We start from the raw sequence: 27,891 nt of genomic DNA, 5'->3' as shown, positions 1-27,891 counted from the left end.
GCCCACAATCTCATCTCATAGGGTTTAGGTCTTCCTTTCTATCCCAATAGCTACTAATCCACAGGAACATTTTCTTTCTTTGTTGAGGACCATTACTGCCTATCCATTTTTATCCTTTTCCCCCCTGACCTAGAATACTCTTCTGAGCTACCTTATATTCGGAACTTTAAAATAAAACTTTATGCCATGGTGTTTCTCCATGTTGGGTATACAGATAAATAGGACTTACCCCAATCTCAGAGGATCTTTGGTATGTTTTGAAGTAAATTAATAATCAGAAGGGGAAATGGTAAAAAAAAAAAAAAAAAAAAAAAAAAAAAAAAAAAAAAAAAAAAAAAAAGGTACCCAGGCTGCCATCGATCCAATATTGGGGGAAGTGATCTGACTTTTTAAACATGGAACAGAGAATGCTAAAAAAAATTCCTGCTTCTGCTAGAATCTGTTCATAGACTAAGACAGGTCTAGACTTGTATGTACTTGACACTATTTGAGCTCCCTTCATGAAAATAAAAAAGAAAGTCCTGAAAATAAGATAGGAATGACATTTAGGCACATCATTAACCATTTATTCTGATCATACATACAATAATGTCAATGTATATTTACAAGTTAGAGATTAATTGTGAGAGTTTTATGAAGATGTATCTAGGAAAAAACATTGAAGGAGTTGAGGTTTCAACATCTTAAGACATAAGAGAATTTTTCAAAAATTAAATATATTTCAAAAATTTAAGATATGTTCTAATTTTCCCTATTGCAATCTTACATCTCCCAGAATAGGACATTAATTAGAGCTCCAGGACAGACAAGGTGTTGAGCTCTTTATTTTGATAACAGGCTTTAAAATGAGCCATTATAGAAAGAGAAAAGGTGTGTCATTCCTTTGATTCCTATGTCACAGAAGACCAAAGAAATATCAAGCACGCTTCCAGAGAAAGGGAGGGAGCCCGTTTATTAACACTAGTGAACTCCGGGAATAATTTTCAAATCAGAGTGAAGAAACACGAAGCGGGCTTCACTTTTTATAACCTTCTGGGGTCTTTGTCTTGCAGATATGGTTCCACACCCTTTCCTGTGCTTACTGGAAGGCCCCCAGGCCATATTTGATGATCTATCCTGGCACCAGCATAACAACCATCCACCCCCACGGCAGTGCATTGTTCACAGTTCCATGACCTCTGCATTTATATATATATATATATATATATATATATATATATATATATACACACACACACACACACACACACACACACACACACACGTATTTTTCGGACCATAAGACGCACTTTTTTCCCCCCAGAAGTGGGGGGAAAAAGTCCCTGCCTCTTATGGTCCAAATATAGCCTACACATATACTTTTTAAAAAAAGTTTTTTTACTTGCCCTGCTCTGTGTGGTCTCTGTGTGCTTGCCCGGCTCTAAAATGGTTCTAAATGCTGCTGTTTACTTTACAGGGTTGATTACATGTGTTTATGACTGTGATGTTGGTTTTAATGCACATAAAATATTTTAGGACACTATTTGTTTCAGAATCTTTTTTTCTTCATTTCCCTTCTCTAAAAACTGGTGCGTCTTATGGTCCGGAGCGTCTTATGGTCCGAAAAATACAGGGTGTGTGTGTGTGTGTGTGTGTGTGTGTGTGTGTGTGTGTATATATATATATATATATATATATATATATATATATATATATAAAACAAATTCTGCAAGACCTGTTTCCTCCTCACCTATGGCAGCTAAGTGGGAGAGTAGGGGGACAGTGTCCTGGAAATTAATTCACAAAGTTCAGATGAGTCTCCATCATTGACTAAATTACCAGAAGCTCTTATGCTCCTTTGGGATGGAAGTGATAAGTAGTCAAGGTTGTTGGCCACTGGACTTACCAGAAGAGGTGAAGTGGTGCACAGGTGGACTATCTGGGCTGAGTATTTCATGAGTGTCATAGCCAGATCCAGTGTCACTTTGCACTAGAAACTGTGGAGGTGAGTTCGAATCATCAAGACCTTGAGAGAAAATAAATGCTTTTATGCCATTATAATTCAAATGAAGATTCTAGGAGCCCCCAAACACCTAAAGCATGGCTTGAATATGAAGATACAATCATTCACAATGACAAAAGATCACATAGTTCTTCCTTACTGTATACCCTTGGGCACTTGACTCCTTAGAGATCTTGGGTGGGAGACAGCACATGGGAACACTGAGCATTAGTGTTCCAAAAGAACTTTTGACAACCAAGAAAGAATTATCAGAATCATTCCATTAGAGAAAAATGAAATCAAAAGTGCTAATGTATTTTTCCTGACACTATCTTCTGAGAGTGTGTGAAAAGGGCCTGGGCGTTGATAAAGACAGCAAAGAAACAACAGCTTCTCTGCCTGTTCCAGTTGTAAAATAAGTGAATTTATAGTTCCATTTTATAACATGCCAGGAGTTGAGGGTATTAAGAAAGTTTTAAAGGCTAGATCAATTATAAAATATATCTATACATACTAAGCAGTCCCTTCATGCAGATGTGATTTTTTTTGTATAATACTGAACAGAGAACCTTGCACTGTACTGAATACACCATCTACCACTTGCCTCAAACATAGTAGACCATAAACACATACAAAATAGTAATCTTAATAAAGTGTCTCCGTCTTTCTCTTCAAATTTTCTGAAAACATTTTGTAGTATATTTTCTATTCTGACCCATATCAAAATGTGGTAAAATGAATACAGTTTTAAAGTCTACTGTTTAGAAATGCTTTGATGACTGGTCTACATATAAACCTAACAAACCAAAATAAAGAAATTCACAGTGTTCCAATGTATGCCTTCTTTAAATGGAATTAATTAGTTGAAAAAAAATGACACATTCTCACATTTAAAAATAAAATCCAAGCTAATTTTCAGATTGCTACCAAGAATATATCTGCAACATCACTTCTAATAGAGTAAAAGTGATATAGTTAATATCTATTTATGCATATTTGGGGACTAGCTTATATTTGACATATTATTCTTATTATTATAACAGACGGTTAATAAAGAACATGATAATCAAATAGTATTTTGAAATTTAGAAGATGATGTTCCAATAAAACATATTAGCACTAAGAGTATTTTGTATACAATTAAATCTTTGAGAATCTAGGTGACATTTATGATTACACAGAAATGCTTCCCAAAGAAACAACAGGGTTCATTTTTTGAAAACTAGTTTGATTAACTAAAAAATGTAGTAGCTCTAAGGAAATAATGTAAACAGCAATCGGATTACTGTGAGAGCCCACAGGAGTTTTTAAATTGATATATCCCTGAAGGACTTCTATATTAATTAGTCTGAGTTCTGCTTTGAAAGTTAAGACCACATAGGGCAGAAAGGAGGCATTGGCATGGAGAAACTCCAGAAGTGGCTGATGGAACTGACAACAGGCATGAAGATGGTTAGATAAAACATTTTAAAAGCTGACCCCTTTTCCTGAAAAAACAAATATAGGAAAAAATGCATGAGAAAGAATTTATCTCCACTTTTATTTTGAAACAATTAAATAAAATAAAACAACTAAAATGTTCATCAAATTTGTGCATACCCATTTTAGTGGAATGGTACTCAGTAATAGAAAAGAACAAAGTACTGGTACATTCAACCACTTGGAATATATATATATATAAACGACTATTATGACTAGTTGACTGAACTGATGCTCAAAGCAGAAGCTGCTCCCTGGTGGTCACTGTGCTCCCACAGTCAACCCCCTGTGGCCAGCCAACCTCCCACCATCCCTCCTCTAGGCTGGCTGGCCCTATTCGCTCAAATGCTGTCAGGCCGAGGGACCCCACCCATGCATGAATTTGTGCCCTGGGCCTCTAGTCTGAAAATAATTATGCTGAGAGAGGGGTCGGGATCTCAGTCCTAGAAACAAAAGGAACAGAATTCTCCCAATTACCTGAATAACTTGATTCTTCCCCAGGTCTCAGGCAGCTGGTGGTTGATGTTTCTTGAGATCCTAAGCAGAGAATCTAGCTGAGACATTTTATATCCTGACTTCTGACTTATGAAAATCATGTAAAATAAGAAAATCTTTAAACCATTTTTTTGTTCAACCAGATTGAATTGATGGGATAATCTGCAAGGGATCATCCAGTTCATCACTAGTTATTTTGTTTGTTTCTGCTGTTGCTGTGCTTGTTTGAAAACTGAGTTTATAATTCCATTTTCTCCTCTCTTAGAAACTTATTCTGATCCACAGAAAAGAAATCACCTATGATTGAGAAACTTTTGTGAATGTCCAGCCTAATTTATGTAAGCCAGCAGTCCTAGCTGAGAGGCCACTTTTCAGTGCTTTTTCCAGATATCACTACTTACTTAACTTTAAATAACTTCAGATGTTTTGGAATACCTGTAGGCTTATTTGTTTTTTTCTGATTATGCTTCATCTCTCTGCCTTTCTCTGTTCTTTTCTTTGTGTAATCGTTTGCCCACACTATGAGAAAATACCATAGACTGGGTGACTTAAACAACAAACATTTATTTTCACAGTTCAGGAGGCTGGGAAGTCCAAGATCAAAGTATTGTTCTCCTGGTGAGACCCCTTTTCCTGTCTTGCAGACAGCCGCCTTCTTACTGTGTCTTGTTTGTTTCTTAGTCTTAAATTATTTTCTTTTTCTGTATACCATCTATCATTGCTGCATCATTGCCGCTCCTTTGAATCAAAGCATGGCTTTTTGATGTCATCCTGACAAGCAGTCTCGAGATTCGTAATTAGAAGTACCTTCTACAACATTCCAAATAGTTGAAAAACATTTTAAAAGCCACACTCTTGTGTTTCATGCCGCATAAAGTAAAAAAAAAAACTAAGGTTTTGAAAAATTTTCCAGGGGAAACTGTCAGCAAATTCTCTTAACAAATATAATTCAATATTAATTTACCCCTCTACTTAATGGCATCATTAACATTTCTACACGTTATAAAGCACTGGGTCTAGTGCCTACTATATGGTTTTTGAATAAAAAGATAGGTGCATATTTTATTAAAGTATGTTTTTATTGATTTTAGAGAGAGAGGGAGAGAGAGAAACATCTATGAGAGAGAAACATTAACGTGGATTGGCTACTTCCTACATGCCCCCACACTGCTGGCATGCACCTGATGGGAATGGAGCTGTGACCTCCCCCCTTAGGGGTCAATGCTCAACCACTGAACCACACCGGCTGGCACTTTGGATCTCTTTGAGTAACAGTAAGAGATTTCTAGCCACCACAACCATTTCTCTACTTTTCCTTGACTAGTAAATATGTATCTACAGAACAGTTTTAATGGGTTCAAGGAATATTACTCTAAAAGTAAGGCCTTATATTATGTATGAATGAATGCAGGCGTAACACAAGAATAAACAGCTACCATTAACGGCATTATCATATCAGCAAGCTGTCAGAATGCTATGCTGGAGCCTCGTCTTCCTTCCAAGCATTGTAGGTGATTTCCTACCACCATGTTACTTGAAGACAGAACTCCCCAAAGTGAGAACCATTTAACACTGAATCTCACTTAAGTGACCTCTCCAAGCTCTTATAAAAACAGCAGAGAAAACAGCAATGAAGCTACCTTTGAGAAAGAAGTTGAGGCTTGCCAAACTCGCAGACAGCCAGCTGGGTACCATTCTCGGAAAGCACTCACTTTCACTCTTTCTTACCTGGAGAATGCAGTGTAGAAAGGAATTTCCCCGTTGCTGGTCCTAGGAACACTGATGCATGCCTACACATAAACCCAACTGCTGCAAGGTAATGAGATGAATGGCCTTGCTCGTCCTTAAGAAAGTTGACTTAGGTATTTCCAAGGAAAGAGAACGAAATCGTTTCCTGGTGCTGCTCTAGCATTGTATGGTTACATTTAGGGTTGACATGTTGTGAAACTTCAATTCAACTGGCAAAAACTTTAAAAAAACAATAACAAAAAAAAACACCACTCCCCAAAAAGCAGATAAGGATTTAGCAAATATTTATTTATCATCTATGTTAAACTAAATAAATGGACATTGTACATAACGGTACAGGTGAATTATGCAGTGCACAGTGGCAAATCCATGTGATAGTCAATGGTCTTCGCAGCATTTGCCACCAGATGATAAGTCTCTTGGCTTAGAAATAATGTGGCACATGCTGTTGATGGACTCAGGCAAGCACATAGAAGGAAGCCATAAAGACAAGAATATGCCGATATAGTACTCTAGCTTATAACTAAGCCATTTAGACAAACAGAATACATTCGGTTTACAACGAGAGCCAAAATATAATGCTATCTTCCCAGAAAAATAAAATAAACATGCCAGCTTAAATAACACACACTACATTCAAAAGAGTGTTCGTGGAAATAGAGTATTTATATCTGATTTAGATGCAACAGTGCTGTCCTTAAAAACGAGCAATGGTTTTGAAAAATCATCTCAATGTGATACTCACTTCCCACTGCATCATCGCTGCAGCCCTTCTTCATGACCTCAGAGACCTACCCAATGCCAAGTCATTTTCTTTATCAGGCTAAACACAATTCATTTTTAAGGACAATGGCTGCTGTATCTGTTTCATGCGAAACACCAACACTCAAACACGATTTGTTGTATTGTACAAATTTACAAATGTTCATAACCACTATGAAGATTTACAAAACCCTACACCCTCTAGCAAACATTAAGCACAATAAAAACATCATAAGTACTTAACTAATATGGAGAAGAAAAAACTCTCCAACATAGTATATGGAATTGTCACTTACTAAATAGGCAAAGTCTTTCTGTTCTCTTTTTTTCCAGAGCCCTCCTTAGGGTCTATTTCTATTTTTAATCCCTGTTTCACCAAGTTGATAGCCTTGTGCTGGAATAGTCAGTAATAAACACAAAAGAAAAATTAGCAACCTAACAATGGTAGGCATGGAAGAGGGGTGGCGAATCCTGAGGTAAAATACCTTCCGGTTGAAATCCTCCTTGCTAACAAACCTGCTGCATCTGGAGCTCAATGGGTGATGTAGGTGTCCACTGTGATATTAAGACTCATCCATCCGCAGGTACCCTCTCAACCGAGAACGACGTAGAGTGGGTCTGAAGAAGCAGAGACAGTCCCTGCATGGAGGTGCCCCCTTTGAAATGAGGGTTGGTGGTTATGATTCTTTCTCAGCTGTGTTTTCCCAGAGGGAGTCTTTCTCCTCTCTGAGTTTATGTCTGGAGAAAAAATGTGGTAGGGTTGGGGCAAAATCTGAATTCTTCCAGGTGGTGAGGCATGCCTTTCCCAAGTTCAAGAAAGAGTGTTTTTGGACATAACCTTTGCTAAGGGTCTTGTAATCTGCGGTTATGGTTCTATTTTTCTACAATTCACTTGTGATTTTCCAAACCTGGACATTTCTGAAACAAGATTCTGAATTTGAATTTGAATCCCAGAAAAAAAAAAAAAAGACCTGGAATATGTTTTTGTGGTGCATTTCAGATTCTCCAGGACAGAGGAACATACATGGTTGGCTTGTCCTTTGAGAGGGCAATGCATTTTTCTTAAAGTATGCCATGATGTGTGTGCGTGCGTGCAAATGTGTGTGTGTGTGGGGGGGGGGGATGGAAGTGTGTGTGTGTGGGGGGGAGTGGAGGGAGGGTGCAGAGAGAAAATTGAAACAGAAAGCACACATATATACATATATATGGAATTCAGTGCTCTCACTGAATTGTGTATTTGAGCCTTCCAAAGCTTATTTGGCTTGTATTTATTTTTCGAGAGTAAAGTTTAGCATTTTACATAAAATATATATGTTTCTGGCTAATAGCTTTAGTTTAAAAGCATGTAGGTCCATTCAATTCTTAAGATGTGTCATAGGAAAGTTATTTTCCTCAGTTTTAGTTCTCCAGTTGTCAAATATTTTAGTTCATAAGTGATATTATCATTCTCATTATAATTAACTGGTTGTATGTGTTGAGATGAAAATGATAATTACTTATGCCTTTTCTGCCATATTTTTTTTCTTAAATTTCAAATACAGGAGAACAAATACTGCTTTGCCTTCTCTTGTGTTAAATGGGAGAATGTGCTTAATAAATTGTGTTTATTGACTTATCTGTTCACTTTGAGTGTTCTGAACATAACCTTTACTGAGGGTCTTGTAATCTGTGGTTATGGTTCTATTTTTCTACATCTGGCAGCTTTACTGAAATACATCTTTTTTTATGTAACTTTCAGTATGTTCTGTTTTCAGTTAATATTGATGGGCAGCAGTGACCTCTAGTGGATTCTTATGTACATAGCAACTGAGTTTTTCAGAGAATGTTTATTTTTAATATATTTGTATCTTTTAGACCTTTTGTAGCTGGGCAGCTTACTAAATGAATTTTTAAAAAAATATATTTTATTGATTTTTTACAGAGAGGAAGAGAGAGGGATAGAGAGTTAGAAACATTGATCAGCTGCCTCTTGCACACCCCCTACTGGGGATGTGTCCACAACCAGGGTATGAGCCCTTGACTAGAATCGAACCCAGGACCTTTCAGTCCGCAGGCTGATGCTCTATCCACTGAGCCAAACTGGTTTCAGCTGAATGAACTCTTTAAACTTTTTTGAAACATTTATGTATTTGGTAATTTTAGAATAAAATGGAAAGACATTACAAATTATTAATACTTGGATTTTCTTATTTATATATCCTCTAAGCTAATTTTGAAAAGTAAAATTAATATTCAAAATTAACCTTTAAATATTCATACTTGTTTTTATATGTAATCCACTTGCTTTTCTTATTTAAATGAAAAATCTTAAAAATTATATTTTAAAAAGATAATTACTAAATAAGATAGAAGAAAAAAACTTCAGGAAATAAACATTTTCAAAAATAAAATCTCTCCTGATACTATTTAGAAAAGTAAAAGTGCTCTGAACATCTTGGGAGTTAGGTGAACTCATGAAATAATTTTCCATTTGTTAATATAAAATAGAGGAAAATTTAACACCTCAGAGCAAAATGCTTTAATATTTTTTTTTAGAAAGAAAGATTATGTTTCTGGAATATATTTTATATTTCAGGAAAGATTACTTAGAAGACATAAAATTTAAGTTTTTATAGAGCTTCAGTGCTATAATATCATTTTTGGTTTGTGAGGTAATAAGTTATTAACATCTTAAAGCATGACATAAGCATTAGCACATTATTACTTCAGTTAGCTATTTTCTGAAAATGGATTAGATATACTACCTGCTTTCAAATCTTTACAAGACAAATTGTAGAGGAATATACTTTACTACCAGAAGAGGGCAGCAACATTTTTCAATTAGAGTTCTAACTGTAATCCATCTGTTTTGACATCCTTTGAGATCTTTCTGAGAAGTTACCTTCACTTCATTCTTCTCTTCACTCCATGGTTCAATGAGTGTTTTATGAAGGGTACAATTGTCAAGGGGACCACCATTTTTCTTGGTTTACAATAATTACAACACACCTGCTTCATCAAACTCATGGCTTTGACAACACTAATACAATCATTTTTTTTTTTTTTAAGTACAGACAGTTCACATGGAAATATTAAAGTACCTGATACTATGTGTGGAGGAAAGGCAAAATTCAGAAAGATTGAAACATTTATTTTTATTTTCCCATGGTTATTTAAATCTGAAAATTATCATCAATATCCTCATTATCTTACATCTAGCAAGAGTAAAGTAATAATTGTAAGTAATTATTGGAAAAGCAGTCAGGTACTCAAAACTACAACTATCGTCACTTTTTGATAAATATAATGTGAAACCATTGAAACATACACTTATTTTTTAAAAAAATTAGTTAACTTATTTGATGTTTAACCAGTCAAATGAGTATGTAGAATAATTTATCATAACACCTCTAAGTCATTTCTGTATTACAGAAATATCTTTTTAAAGTAATGCAAATAAGTTGGATGATTTCTCTCTTTTTTTTTTTTTGCTTTTAGGTTTCAAATATAAATTCCTCAGAATCCAGCGGATTGTTTCACCTCATCGGGAGTCCAGCGTGTGCCTGGGCAGGCGATAGTGCTCTGCTTTGGGACGGAGCTTCTTTTCCTGTGGGTTGGCATACTTCCACTTGGAAGGTGACATTTTATGCTTTTTTCTCTTCTTATCTGTGCACCATACCTTTTCACAATATTCTTCCACTCTCTGGAAGTTGCTATAACCAATCAGCTGCAAGAATTCCTTATACCATGGCTTTCCTCCGTGCGGGATACTACTGTGAGCGGGACAAGGCATCTTGTGAGGCCTGTCCTCTTCGTAGTCTTTGTTAAACATTTCCTCCACTCGCTCCTCTTCTACTACCTCCAGGGTGATTTTACGGACAGTATGGACAAAACTATGCTCTACTGTCTGGCAAAAATATGTACCAGCATCCATTCTGCGCACCCTTAGGAAGAGTAAACCGAGGTCCATCTTAACCACTCTATCATCAGTCTTCACCTGCAATCACAAAAAAAGTAATGACATCCAGAAGAATATTATACCAACCTATAATGTATCTTTATTTTGTTCATTTTCATTATTACTTGATGGAATAAAGGTCATATATGTGAGAGAGAGGAGGGGGCCTTAGTAAATAAATCAGCTCCTTCTCTGAACTAAATTATATTTAAGGTCACTTCATGACTTTAAGGTCATTTTACATCCACATATTTTAAATATGTTTTTATCAATTTTAGAGAGAGTGAGAAAGGGAGAGAAAGAGAGAGAGAAACATTGATGAGAGAGAACCATTGATTGGCTGTCTCCTGCACATCCCTTGCTAGGGATTAAGCCAATAGCCGAGGCATGTGTCTTGACTGGGAATCCAACCAGCAACCTCTTGAGCATGGGATGATGCTCAACAAACTAAGCTACACTGACCAGAGCCATCAATATTTTTAAGAGTAAAGTGAGAGAGTTTTCAATTATTAGAAAAATATTCAGTTCTATGTAGCACTCAAAGTTAAAGTGAAATGATAATTTGTAAAATTTGTTTAACATATTTTTTAATGGAAAGAACAAATTCCATTTCTCAAATTATTAGTTCAGGGGTTCTTATATGTTTCAGATAACAATGACCAATGTTTTTACAAGGATTTCTATTTAGAGAGAGCTGGACTACCTTGACCCTCTCCCCTTAAAAAAAAATCTATCTCTTAATTACTCACCTCTACCTTTCCTTGAGCTACAAAACAAACTGTTATATGTTTTCATGTGGCCTAGGATCATATGATGCTGATATAAAAGTGATTTACACTGTACTCTCTGACTTCCCCTTTGACAATACAAAACAAAAGCAGTATTCAACTTTGCCAATACAATAGGGCATGGCAGACACAACCACAACCATGTTGGCAGTCAAGGCCATTCCAACAAGCATGTTTTTGAGCCAGAGGTAGGTCCTGCCATGGCCTACCAGGCTAAGCTCTCCCAGGCCTTGGTCAATTTGGCCATGTCCAAAGTTGCAATGTGACTGACTCATCATATATGATTACTCATGTGTGGTCATTTATATAATTGGTGATAATGTGGCAAAATGGCCTTAGTGTTATAGTGAGAGTTTGTACCTCAAATAGGAATGTTAATGATACATTACGAGGCTCCCTGAGGCATTTTGTCAGCTATGTAAGGTAAATTAATCACTCAGAAGCTTCAGAGTGACATAGTTGGATGACAAAAGGAGCTCCATATGTCTTTCATAAATGCTTCCCTTGACTTGGAAGGACCAGGCCCTGGCAGACAAAATGCTACAGTCATTAACTCAAGAAGTTCTCCAGTGAGGAGCCAGGAAGAGCCCTCAAACCAAAGCCATCTTCACTACATGGGAATGATAAAACCTAAAGAATAGGTTTTACTGAGAATCTAGCCTCAGCAACCTGTCACAACCAATAACTCTTAAAGGACTCTGTGCTGCTCTGCTTATTTTAACTGAGCCTTTTGCCAATTTCCCCTTCACCACTAGCTTTCTCCATGTATTGCACCTACCTACATCATGCCTCTCATGATACTGACTCTGAAAAGCAGCATCCATTGTTTTTAAACTTGTGGCAGCATTTGACATAAATGGACTGGCCTACTTAACTGTCGTGTGTGTGTGTGTGTGTGTGTGTGCGTGTGCGCACGCACACGTGCATACTTGTGTAGTACAAACCATTATACTGTCCTGGGTTCTTTCCTGGAATCTTCTATAGATCTCTCATTTCCTCTAAGGCACAATCCTCTGTCCTTCTCTGATCTCATGTTTTATTTGTATCCATTTGATAACTGTTCTATTTCCTCATTTCAATCAGCTTCTCTAAGATGGAACAACTTGCCAATAAATAATCCATTGTTTTCGTTCCCTTTAAATTACAAAACACTAACCAAAACTTTTCCAATCCTTCATTATGTACAATTCAGTGTCTTTTCACTTAGACTCCCCCCAATTACGTATTTCCTTATTTCTGACAATTATACCATCATTACATCATCATTCTTCTAGTCTAGGGGTGTCGAACTCAATCAGAGAAGGGGCCAAAATCTAAAATCCAACCTAAATCGCGGGCCGAATGGTTTACTGAACAGTCATAAACTGTCATTGTGATGGAAACGCAGCGGAGTGCAGTGATGACAGCGCGGTGCGGGCCACATTGCAAGGCCTGGAGGGACGGATTTGGCCCGCGGGCCTTGTGTTTGACACATGTGTTCTAGTCACTCTCTCTGAAAGTGTTTATCATATACAGGGTGTTCCCCAAAATGTATACATACTTTAACAGCTGATACCTCAATTTTGAAAATAAAATGCATTTTAATAAACACTGTGTTTATAATGATTCACAGTGCCTGTGTACATTTTTTGGGACACCCTATATACTTCTCTTTCATTATACCCCCATGTCCAAAATATCTCAAATCCCCATCAACATATCTTCATTGATGAGCATCAGAAATATCCATTCCATTTCATTATTTTTGATTCATTACTAGGCTCATACTTTACGATCTGTTCTTTGACCTTGTCTCATGCAGATTCTCCCCAAATCTTCCTTTTTTCTGTTCTTGCTTTCATGCCCAGCTGGATTCTGTTTCAGAATCTATACTCTTGTCTCTGTCTAAAGAAACTTCCCAATGCCTGGCCTGATTCCTTCTCAGTAAGAAAGGCTGACCTAAATGCTATCTCTTCAAACAGGCCTCCCTCACACCCATATAAAAATGCCCTCATTTTGCCAAAACCTGTTTGGCTCAGTGGATAGAGCGTCGGTCTGAAAGGTCCTGGGTTCAATTCCGGTCAAGGGCATGTACCTTGGTTGTGGGCACATCCCCAGTAGGGGGTGTGCAAGAGGCAGCTGATCAATGATTCTCTCTCATTGAAGTTTCTAACTCTCTATCCCTCTCTCTTCCTCTCTGTAAAAAATCAATAAAATATATTTTAAAAAATACCCTCATTTCCTTATTATCATCATTTCACTTGTGAACTTTTATATACCTAAATGAGCATTGTTATTTGTAAATATAAACAGCCCTTACATTAATTTTCTTCTTATTGGTAGCTGTACACTTTATTTCAACAAATATGTGCTATTTTACTCTTCTCCCAAGCGCACATCCTCTGTCACGCTCCTGATTGGGTAGTTATTCAGACTCTCAATTGCTTACCTGAGCAGGTGACAATTGTCCAGTTAGCCAGATCCTGCCTTTCTAAATCTATATCCCCAATAGCTCAAGGTAGAGCTTCTCAGACTGGATTTTGTGGCATAGTTGCATTTCTGTGGTCAATGACTTTTCTATAAGGATTTCTTAGATTAGTGTGATTACTTCCATTATAGTCAATATAAATTTTAAAGGAACTATATTTGGGATCATGTGGAAGATCCCCATTGTTAGTATTTGTGTTTATCATAGATCTGATCCATTTTCAAAGCTCTGATAGTTTCCAGCTGCTACGGAGGACAAAGATGGATTTAATATGTTAATGATAAGTTCCAGCCAAATGAAAACCAAACAGCATCCTTATGTAGTAATGCACATAAAAAGTTTTGAAGTCACTTGAATAAAGTGTTAAGGGGATTGAGTCATCACATGGCACACAGTGCTATAGGCAGATGTTTTATATATTCACATACATATGTGGTAGTCTGTGTCCCATATTACTTCCACAGAGATACTTCATTTCAGTGGGGGGAAAAAATCATCCAATGAAATACACATTTAAATGATGTATAGATTTGCTTACATTTTATTTGTAAATATGTTTTGGTTTTATATTTGAATAAAAGTTGCAAGTATATAGGATGCATTCCTGGTTTGGTTCTTGTGAACATTTAATAAACATTTTAATATAAGTTATGCTACCAGCCCAAGGACAATGCTATAATTTTAAGGGCAGGTAGGGGGGACAATTTGCAAAATAATAGAGTCAAATCTTCCTCTTAACTCCTTCTGCTCTCAGTACCCTGTCTTGCAAATCTGATTTCCCACAACCATGTTTTATTCTGGTCTTATTCTTTCTTCTCCTCAGTAAACTCCTTTCTACCATTTACCAATCCATTTTTAAAATTTCCTTCCAGGCTTAAACTTTCACATCTTAACTGAATACTTTCTTTATGACCCATAAATATGTTTTGTTTCTTTTTGGAACTCAAAAGCATTCATATTTATAGCATGCAAGATGGTATTTATAATCCTCTTCAAATATTTTTTCCATGCAAATTTCATCACTTTAATACAGGGTGGGGCAAAAGTAGGTTTGCAGTTGTTCATGTGGAAACTAATACAATCTATAATAATAACATCATATTGCTAATAACAGCTGAATGATCTTCTGGACGTTCTTTCAGATGAAGCAGCGGACAGGGGGCCGAAGCAGAGGCAGTTAGGAGTGATCCGGCAGGCAGGCAGGCGAATGGTTAGGAGCCAGTGGTCCCAGATTGCGAGAGGGATCTCTGAGTGCTGGTTTAGTCCCAATCTAGCAAGAATTCCTATACTGGCAGTCAGACTTCCCCTGAGGGGCCCCAGATTGCAAGAGGGTATAGGCTGGGCTGAGGGACATCCCCCCCATGCATGCATTTTGTGCACTAGGCCTCTAGTAATTAATACATAATAATATAAGAATAAACTCTGTTTATTCATAACTGTAAACCTATTTTTGCCCCACCCTGTATTATAAGTTTCATAAGGGCAAAGGCAAAGGCCTATCTCAATTATTATGACCATTCCATAATAAATAGAGTGCTCAGAACATAGTGAAAATGAAAACTTATTACTTTGTTCAGAGTATACTAGCAAGACAATGAGGTATACTAATAAGGATATAGTAATTCACCAAGTAATCATTTCTATGTAAACCCAATAATGATTTGGCTAGGAAAGAAGCAAGCATCATTTCAGCAACAGTTAACAACTAATGTAAAAGGGGCTATGTAAGCTTCACAGATACATAGGACAAGCAGCTCTAGGAAACTGCCTTCACCTGAAAAGCATCTGCACACAAACAGCTTCCCTGAATATGATGATCCTTTGTTCTCTCTCTACTAAATCTCCTGGGAGAGGGAATAAGACAGGAGAAAACATAAAAGTCACCTAGCCCGTATTCTGGCACATAGCAATCGGTTTGTGAAAATGTTTTAAAATAAAACAAAAAGCAAAAGTGATATAAATACAAATCATTAATCTCTGGCTAAGAGTGCTTTAAAAAAAAATCTGTCAAAGAAGAAGGAATTTCTTCCATTATCAGAAACCCAAGCTTGAGGCACATACCATTGCACGTATGTACTAGTATAAAGTTTAGACGAGTTTGAAGATGTGGAAGCAAGACGGCTATGATGGGAATTGTTCTATCTCATTCATTTGCATATTAGAGATAAGGCCTGTCTCAGAATGCAGGTCTCTCCTCCTGGTTACAATGAACCATAAATTCAAGAATGAAAGCAGTGTTAATTCTTAGATCTGAATGACTGTACGTACACTGTGTAGATTAAATCACCTTGATAGTTAAGTTTGACTTTCACAGCCTATGAATACCTAGAAATAATAAATGACTTAGAGATTTGTATTTGAAGTCCTCCCACGATTTAATCTTTCCACTTTAGTTAACATGGGTACCTTCAACATCAAACCCTGATTACAGACGTGTTTCTCATCCAGTTGTTCTTTTTCTGCGTCTGCAGACCAGATTTACTTGGTCAATAAGATGGTACATAATACATCATTTTATCAAATATTCTTATAGGTAATATAAAAACATACAGAATTTCTTACTGAAAATAGTTTTAATATTCTTAGCTATAGAGATTGATTCAGTATGTTTCATAATGTCAAATAAAAAAGTAACTGAACAAAGAACCCTGCACATCTGGTAGCTGGTCAGGAATAAGCCATGATTTCCATGTGTCTCAGCTATATGGCTCCATACTTTTCATAGGAATAGAAGAGACACAGGCCTTGAACTGGTTTAGTTCAGAATATATTTAACAATGAAATCGGTTTTAGTCAAGAAATAAAGACTAATAATTTATATGTTTATTGTTTGTTTGTTTATCTGACCTGTCTTCAATTCAAAAATCTTTTTGAATTGAAGAAATATATTGTATATGATAGCATAAAAATAAAAATAAATTCTTTTATTAAAAACACCTTCCAATATGAACCTACTATATGAGAAAGATGATTACCTAATAGAGACAGGGTGAGTTCTTAATATCTCATTTAAGAAATCTGTTTCACTATACATAAAATAAATAAAGTTGTATTTATACTTTAAAGATCCAAATGTGAAAAATTTATTTCTAACACAAGGAGATGAGATGAAATTATAAATAAGAACTCAAAACCATACTGTAAAAAAATGTTCTATTAAAAAACACCAACTATATCAAATAAGAAATTTTAATCACTTATATTCAAGATGGATTATAGAAGATACAAAAAATTCCTGAAAGTAAAGAGAGATATATGAGAAAAATGGGAAAAAAGTATATAAACAGAAAATTAAGAGAAGCCCAAATGCTTAATAAGTACTCAAGTTATGTTCAATGAGTACTAGTAATTTTAGAAATGCAAATTTAAAGATGATACTGCCTAACACACAGAATGGAAAAAACTAGAAAATACTAAATATTGGTAAGGATGGGCGAAATGGGAGCTTTAAGAATGAAAATGGTGCCGAGACCGGTTTGGCTCATTGGATAGAGCGTCAGCTTGGGGACTGAAGGGTCCCGGGTTCGATTCCGGTCAAGGGCATGTACCTTGGTTACGGGCATATCCCCAGTAGGGGGTGTGCAAGAGGCACCTGATCGATGACTCTCTCATCGATGTTTCTAATTCTCTATCTTTCTCCCTCTCTGTACAAAATCAATAAAATATATTTTTAAAAAAAGAATGAAAATGGTGCAGAAATTCTGGAAAGTAAGTCAACAATAATTAGAGAAATGAAGGAGTTTGATAGTTAATAAGGCAGTAATTTACATGCTGATCTATAGGGTGTTATTTGCAGAGAGGATCATTAAAGACATAGTAATGATAATTAATGACTTTCCACTCTTAGGAGAATGGATCAATTAAGAGCAATGAATGTATGCTATGTTCAATTATAATAGTAACAGAAACAATGAACTAGAGACACTCAGCAATGGTGATAAACCATAAAAACATAGTGTTGAGCTTTCAAAAGTAAGAAGCAGCAGCATAGTATCTATAGCATATTTATTTTTATGGTTCATGCAAACTCAAAATGTTATATATTTGTTCAATATACAAGTGTAGTATTGGACACCTTGCAATCATGACAATGGATGCATCTGAGGGAGGAAGATGAAAGTGGAGAAAGGTGGCCCAGGAAAAATAAAGTCAAACAGAGGGGACTTGTGTGGGCAGATCATGACAGTGTTCTGTGAATAAAGTAGTATGTTTAACTAAATTATGCATCTGAAGGTAAAAAGAACCAAAATGCCAAAAACAAACCAAACATAAGAACAAACAACAACAAAAAATCTTCCAGTTGTTTGTAATGATTATCCTGGTGTGGCAATCAATAAGTTTGTAATCTGTTCATGCTTGGATATTATACAGTCATGTGATTACTGCTCAAAAATAAGTAAACAGCATTAGTTTAATGGTATTTAAAAAAATTTTCCCACAGATATAAATATCAGGATGAAGGGAAAGTAGGAAGACAGAGGATAAAAGTAAAGCTAATGTTTGAACACAAAAGTGCACATCATAAGGCACTAAACAATTACTGGAACTGGAGTACAACTTCAATTCTAAATTGCCTAGTGATCAAAGGCAAGAAGAAAATATGACTAATTCTAAGATCTAAATGTCTCTTAAATATATATTTAAAAATATTCCTTATAAGAACTACATCTTTTCCGGAGGTCTGAGTAAAATCTCTTCTGTGTTTTCATAAAATAAAAGGCGGGTATCCAACCAACAGCACTGCAAATTAATACATTTCCTTAAGGCAGCACCTCAGGGTCACGTGAGGAGAAGGTTCCCAAGTACAGTTCAATCTGAGCTCTTCTGAGGGCCTAAAACAATGTGGTCCAGATACACAGTTGGAAGCTGCTATATGAGAATACATTTTCTATTCCCTAGAAGACTACTAATATATGAAGTATAATTTACATGAGAATAAGAAGAATGGTTAAGTGAAAGAAACTAGTGTTTTTGAGTAAGTATGTTGTGCCTGGCAGTGGGGCTTGCTACATTACCATGTTGCTTTGTTTACTTAGAAGTCCAGAGTTAGAGGGGTTTCAGTAGGATAAAACATAGATCCACATTTGATTCCACAGATTTAGAAAATATGTTTACTTTTCAAGATGTTTAGAATTCTCTTGGAATGTGAAAAGAAGAAAATTCTATTTTAAAAATCTAGATTCATTTATATTTTTAGAAAGTTGCTTTATGTTTTTTTTTTAATATATTTTATTGATTTTCCACAGAGAGGAAGAAAGAGGGATAGAGAGTTAGAAACATCGATGAGAGAGAATCATCAATCAGCTGCCGTCTTGTACACCCCCTACTGGGGATGTGTCCGCAACCAAAGTACATGCCCTGGACCGGAATCGAACCTGGGACCTTTCAGTCCGCAGGCCGACGCTCTATCCACTGAGCCAAACTGGTTTCGGCTATGTTTTTTTATTTCAAACAATAGAAACTGTCTTTGCCATTGTGAATAAAAAGTGAAATGAATGTGTTGTTATACAGCTAATTACTCCAGAACTAAAATATGGGGCAAATGACAATGTGAAAATACTTCTCAAGGCTTTAAAATGTAAATTTTGAATATTTATCTGTAAAGAACTGTTAGTTCAGAAATGATGAGAATGTTTTAGACAACTTGAAACATCAAAATTACTAAACATGTTTCAAATGAGGCAAATAGTTCATGCACTTCATGTTATGAAAACAAGAAAAACAAAATAAATTATATCAATGTGGAACAAACCTGACGCTTTCAGTACATGTGTATAAACAAAAAACGAAACTTATGGCTGCCATTGATTTCTTTAGACTCCCTGTCATGTGTGAGCATTGGTAAAGGTCAAGAAAATATGAGTCATTTTAGCAAACAAGATGGTAAAATAAGTTCGTGCTGACATATACAACTGCAATATGAAAAGATGTAATTTGTATATTCCAGTTTTTATTTTTTGTTTTTAAAGAGAAGCTGTCTCCATAATGCATTGAGTCATCAATAAAATTATGTTTTAATTAAAACTGTACACATACAGCCTGGATGCAATAAACATGAAGTTAGCTGGAAGGAAGTGCTGATTGTATGTGATCTGAAGTCAAAGTTGAGCAGTGACAACTTTTGGCATGAGTAAAAAAAAAAATGAACTTGAGAGTGAAGTAGAAGTTTTGTAGATTTGATATGAACTTACATTCAATCTCTTGAATTTTCTATAATATATATGCACATTTGTACATGATTTAAGAATTCTATGCAATATATATAATTAGCTATTTTAAAGTAAAATACTTTATTTTTAGGACTCATAAACACACAAATATATTTCCCTTAAATAGAGAATCCACAGTGGAAAGATCAGTGGAGGACCAAGGGGAAATAAACTTTCCATGCTTACCAAAGATAAATTATAATGCTGGTCTAGGAACCAGAGCTTACTCACTTGCCTTACACTGTCTCTTGCTGATATTTCTCACACATTTCTTGCCATTCCAAATATTTCTTGTGCTTTATATTCCCGAATATGCCTACACCAGAATGACAGCTCCATCCGAATGCTTTAAAAAAGCTCCCAATTCAACATGGCCAAAAATGAATTCAATATCTTTTTCCTAAACCTTCTTTTCCTTCCTATATTCTTTTTAAAAATGTATATGCACATATTTAATATGTGAGACAATATGATTTCAACCTGGCTGGGAGAAAAATGAAATATGATGATTGTAAACTGGGTGATCATTTCAAAAAAGATAAAACCAAATCTTACACTAAAGAGTTAAATGTATAAGAGAGAACAACAATCAGTAAAAGAATAAGATAAAAATATAAATTAAAATTTGGCCAATCTTGAGTGGTAAAGGTGCTAATAGCACAAAAAAGAAGGAATCTCAAAGAAAAAGACTTGATAACACTGATTACATAAAAATAGAAAATTTCCATAAGCTTAATAAAAAACTTGTAAAGACATTAACAGGTTTTGGCTGGATTGCTCAGCTGGTTAGAGTGTTGTCTTGACATGCCAAAATTTTGAGTTCAATTGGTCAGGGCACATACAAGAATCAACCAATGAATACATAAATAAGTGGAACAACAAATCAATGGCTCTCTCTCTCTCTCAAACCAATAAATAAAATAATTAAAATAAATCTATATATGATTTACACAATGAGAGAATATTATATATACACCCTACATAATAAAAGTCTAATATGCTAAGTGTCCTGTTGTCCTGTCATCCATTCAACCAATCAAAGCATAATATGCTAATGATGTGCTAAGGCCACTCAACCACTCACTATGACTTGCATTAACCACGAGGGAGCAGACAGTCGACTAATCAACCAGTCACTATGACATGCACTGACCATCATAGTTTGCTGATGAGGTCTGGCCAATTGGGACTGAATAAGATGGGCCAGGCACACCCTGTACTTTCTGTGGTCCCTCCCCAGCTGGCCAACCTCCTCCATCCCTCCCTGGCCCGGATGGTGCACTAGTGGGGTCCCTTGGCCTACCCTGTGGCCTCTCACAGTCTGGGACCACTCGTAGGATGTTGGAGAGCTGGTTTCAGCCTGATCTCCCAGGCCAGGCCGAGTGACCCCACTGATGCACCAGGGACCCCAGTGCACCGGGCTTCTAGTCCTTTATAATCAATAAGAAAACTATCAACACTCCAGGAGAACAGAGGTTAAAAACACAAAAAACACAATTTACTAAAAAAAAAAAATAATTTACCAATAAACAAGAACTCATGTTCAACTTCTCTATTAAGCAAAGAAACAAAAATTAAATCAAGATATTTTTAACCACCAAACTGGCAAACATTTAAAAACAATAACTTCCAGGGTTGGTTATAGATGAAGCAATAGGTACCACATTCATAGTTGGGGTGTGTGTACATTTCTACAGCCTTTTTTTTTTAATTTTTAAAATTTTTAAAAATTTTTATTTATTTATTTTTTATAAGAGTAAAACATACTAGTTCCAACCCTTTATGCTTATGTTTAACCCTTTAATACATTTATATGTTTCAGTCTATCAAATTCACATCTAGGAAACTCTCCCAGGAAACTATTTATAGATATGCACAATATGCACAGAGAGATAAACAAATATTATATGTAATAGCCATGGCTTCAATTAACATCATGCCCAAAAAGGATTTGTTAAATTCATTATCATGCATCAAAATGATAGAATATATCATATCCATAAATTAGTTTTAAATAATGTTTAATATTACCACTACTGTAGATAAAAAGGCACATTTATATCTGTATAATATGATTCCAACTTTATTAAAAAGTTTGAAACACATACACTTATGTCAATTGATTGCCACTCTCATACATACCAACTATGGCCAGGGATCAAACCTGTGACCCCCAGTGCATGGACTGATACTCTTAAAACCAAGTTTTGATCATATCATGGCTCTGCTAAAAACTACCCAATGGTTTTCTATTTAACTTAGAGCAAACAATAAAGCCACTCTATAAAATGTTACAAATCCCTCCTTGAGCTGCCCTTTACCTACCCATTCCCCTCCAGCCACACTGCCCTTCAACCTGATGTTCTTGGAATATATCAGGTGCACTTGTACCTCAAGGGCCTTTGTACCATCTGTTCCCATTGTCTAAAAGTTCTTCTCCAATGAGTCATGTGGCCTATTACCTCCCCTCTCTCAAGTCTTCTTCTAAATATCACTTTGTGGATAAGCTTCCATGATCACTCATTTCAAAATTACAGCCTCTCCCTGTAAGTAATCTTTCTTGCATTTTCTTCCTTAGGATCATCCGATAGATTAATTATAATTATTATTTAGTAGTATTGTTTTTTTATACTTTCATTGATTTTATTTTTTTACAGAGAGGAAGAGAGGGGGATAGAGAGTTAGAAACATTAATAAGAGAGAATTATCGATCAGCTGCCTCTTGCACACCCCCCACTGGGGATGTACAAGCAACCAAGGTACATGCCCTTGATTGGAATCAAACCTGGGACCTTTCAGTCCACAGGCTAACGCTCTATCTACTGAGCCAAACCAGTTTCAGCTATTTAGTAGTATTGTTGTTGTCATCATTATTATTATCATCATCATTCTCTGTTGTCCAAAATACAAGTTCTATAAAAGCAGAATATGTGGTATGTGCTTTATGATAGATGCTCAATAAATAAATTTCAAACAAATGAATAAGGCAAATGAATAAATAAACCCAAGAAAATGAGGTAGAATACTCTGAGTTTTATATCCACATAGACTCAAATGATAGAACACACTTATTTTGACACAGAATTGCTCTTCTACTAACAGACATAGAGTAGAAGTCTGAAAAGATTAGAAATACATTGATGTGTATATCATACACTAATGACTCCTACTTTTAATGCTTAGAGTGGGAAATGTTTCAGTTAATGTGCCATTGAAAAGACAGATAATGGCAGATTCTCAGGCATCTAAACATGATGTTACTGGCTTTGCACCAAAGCTGCAGCAGTATGCACCACTAAATTCTGATGGGAAAAAATGTAGCTATCTCTATAGCTACATCTATATCTACATCTGTATCTACACATCTCAAGCTGACATCAGGAACATTTTTTCCCGCCCAGAAATCAAATTCCAGAACTTCGTCGGTGAACTGTTTTCCATTTGCCCCATGTCCCAAAGCCTCCCAAACTGTATTTAGAATTCTGGTTTCAGAAGGTTGGGTGGTTTAGTTTAAAGAACATAGATACCTGTATTGGAATCTACTTTACTAGCTGTGAAGGAAAGTCTGTGTCGCAATGACCTCATCTATAAATACATTTTTAGAATAAAATGATATAGTCTAAAAATGGCAGAAGTACCTGGTCCAAATCTTGGGTCTGTCTTTATTTATGAGCTATGGCTCTTTTGGTTTTGTTTACGAGCTCTGCTTTGTTTCCAGCTATGTTTATGAGCCATGCTGATTTTGTTTATGAGCTCTGCTTCTTTTAGTTTCTGCATTTATAAGAGGAGGATTACTATGTCTAAGGTGCAGTTGTGGGATCTCAGGATAATAAGGTAAGGCACCTAGCATAGTCTCTGTGTGCAGCAGATGCACATTAAAGATTAGCCCCATCTATAAGTCTTTTCTGCTGCCTTTTCCCTCAGTGCATCACAATAACCGACTCACCATCATTAGCCAGGTCATCAAGCCAAGGGAAAATGCTCCTTTATGAAGTACTAATAAAGTAGGCTTTCCATAAACATTTATGAAATAAATAAAAAGTGTAGAGATTATGTTTCATATGCGGTATTTAAGGAAGCAGGGGACTATAAAGTACATTTTTGAGAGAAAATTGTAGTAATACAGTTTAGAAAACGAGACAACTGAATTGCTAGATGCTATCTAAAGCATTTCTAAAGGTTCATTTCAACAAAAATACCTGCCTGAAACGTGTATCTGTGTAACTTCAGAGGGCTGAAATTGGATTGCAGGCAGATACTCCCAACTCAAAAGTTCAGCTCAGTAAACAGAAGATGTACATATGACAATCAACCTTCACAGAGGCTCTGATCTGACTGCAAATAAATGAGTTCTTGTGGCTTCCAGTGTCCAAGAGGAGCCTTGATGGCCACAGTAGGACTACTCTTAAAAGCATTTCCAGGGCCAAGATTTGATAAAATAATTATCTTAGCTGCCTCGTAGTAACTGTAATAAGTGCAAAACTGGTCTTTATACACAACTCTGAACTCAAAATCTTATTAAAAATACTCTAAACAGACTCTAAAATGTTTAAAAGGCTCATCTGTTTGTGTATACAACACACACACTCAGCTTCTGTTGATGTCAGCAATTTTGGTGTTTTTTTTGTTTGTTTTGTTTTTGTTTTTTACTTTAGATTGTGAATAAGTAGATTGCTATGTCTATAGAAATTAAGTTCTATCTTAATGTCTTATAGCTAAACTTTTAATGAAGAAAGTACATTAAAAAATTTCAGTATCAGTGAATATATCAGTCAGGGCTACTTAAATGCAGTTGAAAATTGGGACTAAAATTTGGGTAAATCCGAAATTATTTCAATGTCGTGAGAAAGAAGCTTAAAAATGAACATTGTGATGAATGCAGCATGTTAAAATTATTTGTTAAAGATTTCCAAATAAGAGTTTATGGTGCATTCCAAATTAGAAACAGAATAATGTGAATGAAGAAAACTTCTGATGAAAGAATTACTTCTCCGACTTCTGAAGCCATTCAACTGGATAATTATAGAATATTTTCAGGTCCTCTATGCCAAGTGAGTTATGATGGAATTTAAAAACCAGTTTCATCTCCCATTTGTGGAATGGAAAATACGTTAGTGCTAAATCAATAGTTTATTTCAGTGAAATGTGCTATAACATTTTCGATATGTATTTATTCTTTCGGCAGCATAAAATTTAGGAGGAGTCTCCTTTCCAGATTGCCTTTTTATATTATTTCTAGAGCCTTTGTTAAATTGAGGTGACTTACTCTGTAATAGCTATACCAGGAACCTGAGGATTTACAAACTTAATCATCTTTCAGAATGTAGTGTATAATTTTGGATCAAAATCATGTTGGGTTTTTAGTTTCACAATAGGCTAGGGGAAAAGCATAAAAAGTCAACGTATTCTATATGTGGAAATCAATAATGTTGGCTTCTGATGACAGATATTTGGTCTCTAGCGCCACAATGAAGTGGAAACGCCATTCAGTCACTCTCTCCATTATGCACTTATTAGCTCTCCCTCATGTCCCCAGAATTTCTTTCCCTTATTCAACTGGCAACCTTTTCTTTACCAATATTCACCAACATCTATTTCCCATTTACATAACCAAAGTTTGTTCTACTTTCTATTTCTATAACCCACCTTTTTTGTGTGTGAAAATTGAGCTCAAATCCTATATCAACATTAACAAAGCTTTATCTGCTTTCTCTGCTTCATGGCCTTGACCTCTTCCTATAAACAGCCAACTCCCTAGACTTGCATTCTTTAATCCAGTAACTACCTCCAGACTCTTCTGTATGTATGTTTTAAATGCTGCTATCCTCCCAAACGTTGCCCAAATTGTTCTTCTCTCATTATTTAAACGATTATAGAAATATAAGCTCCACCACTAAATCTGGTTAATAAAAAGAACGGATGTCTTTCTTTTGTTCCCTGTGGACTACAGTGGAACCCCAGTGTCAATGGGTCACATATGTTTAACAGCTTTATCAAACAACCAGCTTAATACCGCTGCTATTGTTGTTGTTTTGATTTGATTACCCATACGTCTTAGATACAAGTGTTAATGGTGTTTAAGTTTGCTATTTTTCTAGAACATTGTCTTGGGAGGTACAATTTAAGAGCATCATTTTGATACGATGGCACTAAAATCATGAAGCTATAGGTCCCTCCTGAATAAAAATCAAATCTCCAGGATCTAAATTACATATATAAACACATGTATGTGTAATTTATTTATATTGTATATAGATTCAGATGTATATAAAAATCTATGTGTATAAGTGTTTGAAATCTTTATATGGATATAAAACACACAATAAATAACCTCACTTTTTAAATGACATGTATAGCATAAGAAGACTGTTTCTTTTTAAGCATCCAATAAGTAATCATCTAGTGACTAATTGCTCACTATATGAAATCCACCATGGTGTGAATGTGCAGCTTTGAATTACCTCTTCTTTCCTTGTGTCACGTCCTTTCTGCACAAACCAGATCACTTTTGCTTGCAAAGACCGTGGAGTGCATTCCAGCAATGTACTGTTGTTCTCGATGGCGTATGCCAGTCGCTCTTCAGTCTTATCCAAAGCATCCCCTACAATACAAATGTTAAGATCAGCCTTGAGTCTTAGATTTTATAGTAAATAATACTTCTAAAAGATTATTCATTAGATCCTGGCGGCAAAGTAAGTAACTCTCATTTATTCCTAATTTCAACGCAAGGTGATCTAAATGAGTTTTTTTTAGAGTTGGTGGGACACCAAAATCTCAACAGTAAAGACACAGAAGGCTGTGGGGTGGGACAGGAGGAAGTAACTGGGAGTTTGGTTTCACAGGATAAGACAAGCAGGACAGTAAAAGGAAGCATCCATATTACATTAGTCATCAGTGTTCACTGTATAGGAAATCTGTAGCCAGTGCTTAGCAAAGAAGGTAAGAAAAGGTGAGCACCGAAGGTTCAAGCAAGGCATAGGGCTCAGTTCCTGGTTATACGAAACAGCAGAAAGTAGAAATCAAAGCCACTGGGCTCTACATAAACACAGAGTGAGTGGCATCCTGACAAGGCATTGCGCTTTTCCAGACATGGGGCTCCCGCAGTAAGAAAAGGGTATGCAGCTGAACTAAGGATTCTGCGAACCAGAGCTTCTTGATTGCGAACTGTATCTTGGATCAGAAAGGCTCCCACTGAACTTGAACCCACATGTGCACACAGGCAAGGATACCTCATCGCAGTGGGAATGAATAAAAGCAAGTGGATTCAATTTGTGTTGCTTTAACCACGGTCAAAGTCAATACCTAGATCCCAGGGCTTTTCCCCAATGCCTGTGTCCTCACCTTTCAAACTGACCCCTATGTTTCTCTAAGATTGAGATCCCGCCTTTCCCTAGCCAATATTCTCAAGAGACTTAGTCCTGCACCAAATCCGGAGTCAGCTTAGGGTCCATCAAGCTACTACCGGACAACAGTCTCTGGAACTGTGTGTAAACACCTCTGGTCTCCAGCCACGGTGCCCCCTCCCTCTGTGACTGCCTGGTGAACCCGGTGACACTAAGCCCGACCTGTGCGCCAGCCACCTTCACCGTGTGAAGAGCCCACACTGTTCCTACCAACCCCTGTTCCTCAGAAACCAACATCTGCGCAGCCAACCCCAGCTCTAAGCTGCCTAGTATTCCACTTCAGTGAAAGAGTCGAAGTTTTCCTACTTTATTCTATCCCCAAACTTAGTAGGTAACTTAACACAAGTCAGAGCACTCCTAGCAGAAGTGGTGGTAGTATATAAAACTTCCTTTACGGAATCAGAAAAGGTTATACGTCCAATTCATATTTTCACTCAGTGGTCGGCAAACTCATTAGTCAACAGAGCCAAATATCAACAGTACGATTGACATTTCTTTGGAGAGCCAAACTTTTTAAACTTCAACTATACAGGTAGGTTCATTGTGATTAACTTAATTAGGGTACTCCTTCCATAGCACTGTACATGAGTACCCGCACATGGTACTTTGTGGAAGAGCCAC

The 27,891-nt window shown here is 36.2% G+C and overlaps 1 protein-coding gene and 1 long non-coding RNA gene across 2 annotated transcripts in view; both read right to left on the bottom strand.

The window, feature by feature from the left end:
* Positions 1-5,971: 5,971 nt before the first annotated feature.
* LOC118714352 lies at positions 5,972-8,455 on the bottom strand. The gene is made up of 2 exons (XR_004986555.2): positions 7,352-8,455; positions 5,972-7,304 (listed from the first exon to the last, which is right to left on the bottom strand). It is a non-coding gene; the product is annotated as an uncharacterized LOC118714352 (long non-coding RNA).
* Positions 8,456-9,182: 727 nt separating this feature from the next.
* SEMA3E (semaphorin 3E) overlaps positions 9,183-27,891 on the bottom strand; it is a 211,306-nt gene continuing 192,597 nt past the window's right edge. Inside the window, exons 16-17 of the mRNA XM_036429568.2 lie at positions 26,329-26,468; positions 9,183-10,442 (exon numbers count right to left, since the gene is read on the bottom strand). Of these exons, the coding sequence (XP_036285461.2) occupies positions 9,987-10,442; positions 26,329-26,468 (596 nt within the window). The 3' untranslated portion in view covers positions 9,183-9,986. The remainder of the gene's footprint in view (positions 10,443-26,328; positions 26,469-27,891) is intronic.

Source organism: Pipistrellus kuhlii, unplaced genomic scaffold, assembly GCF_014108245.1.
Source record: "Pipistrellus kuhlii isolate mPipKuh1 unplaced genomic scaffold, mPipKuh1.p scaffold_m20_p_10, whole genome shotgun sequence".
NCBI lineage: Eukaryota > Metazoa > Chordata > Mammalia > Chiroptera > Vespertilionidae > Pipistrellus > Pipistrellus kuhlii.
Note: the sequence above shows the minus strand (reverse complement) of the source record. Positions and strands in the feature narration are given on the sequence as shown.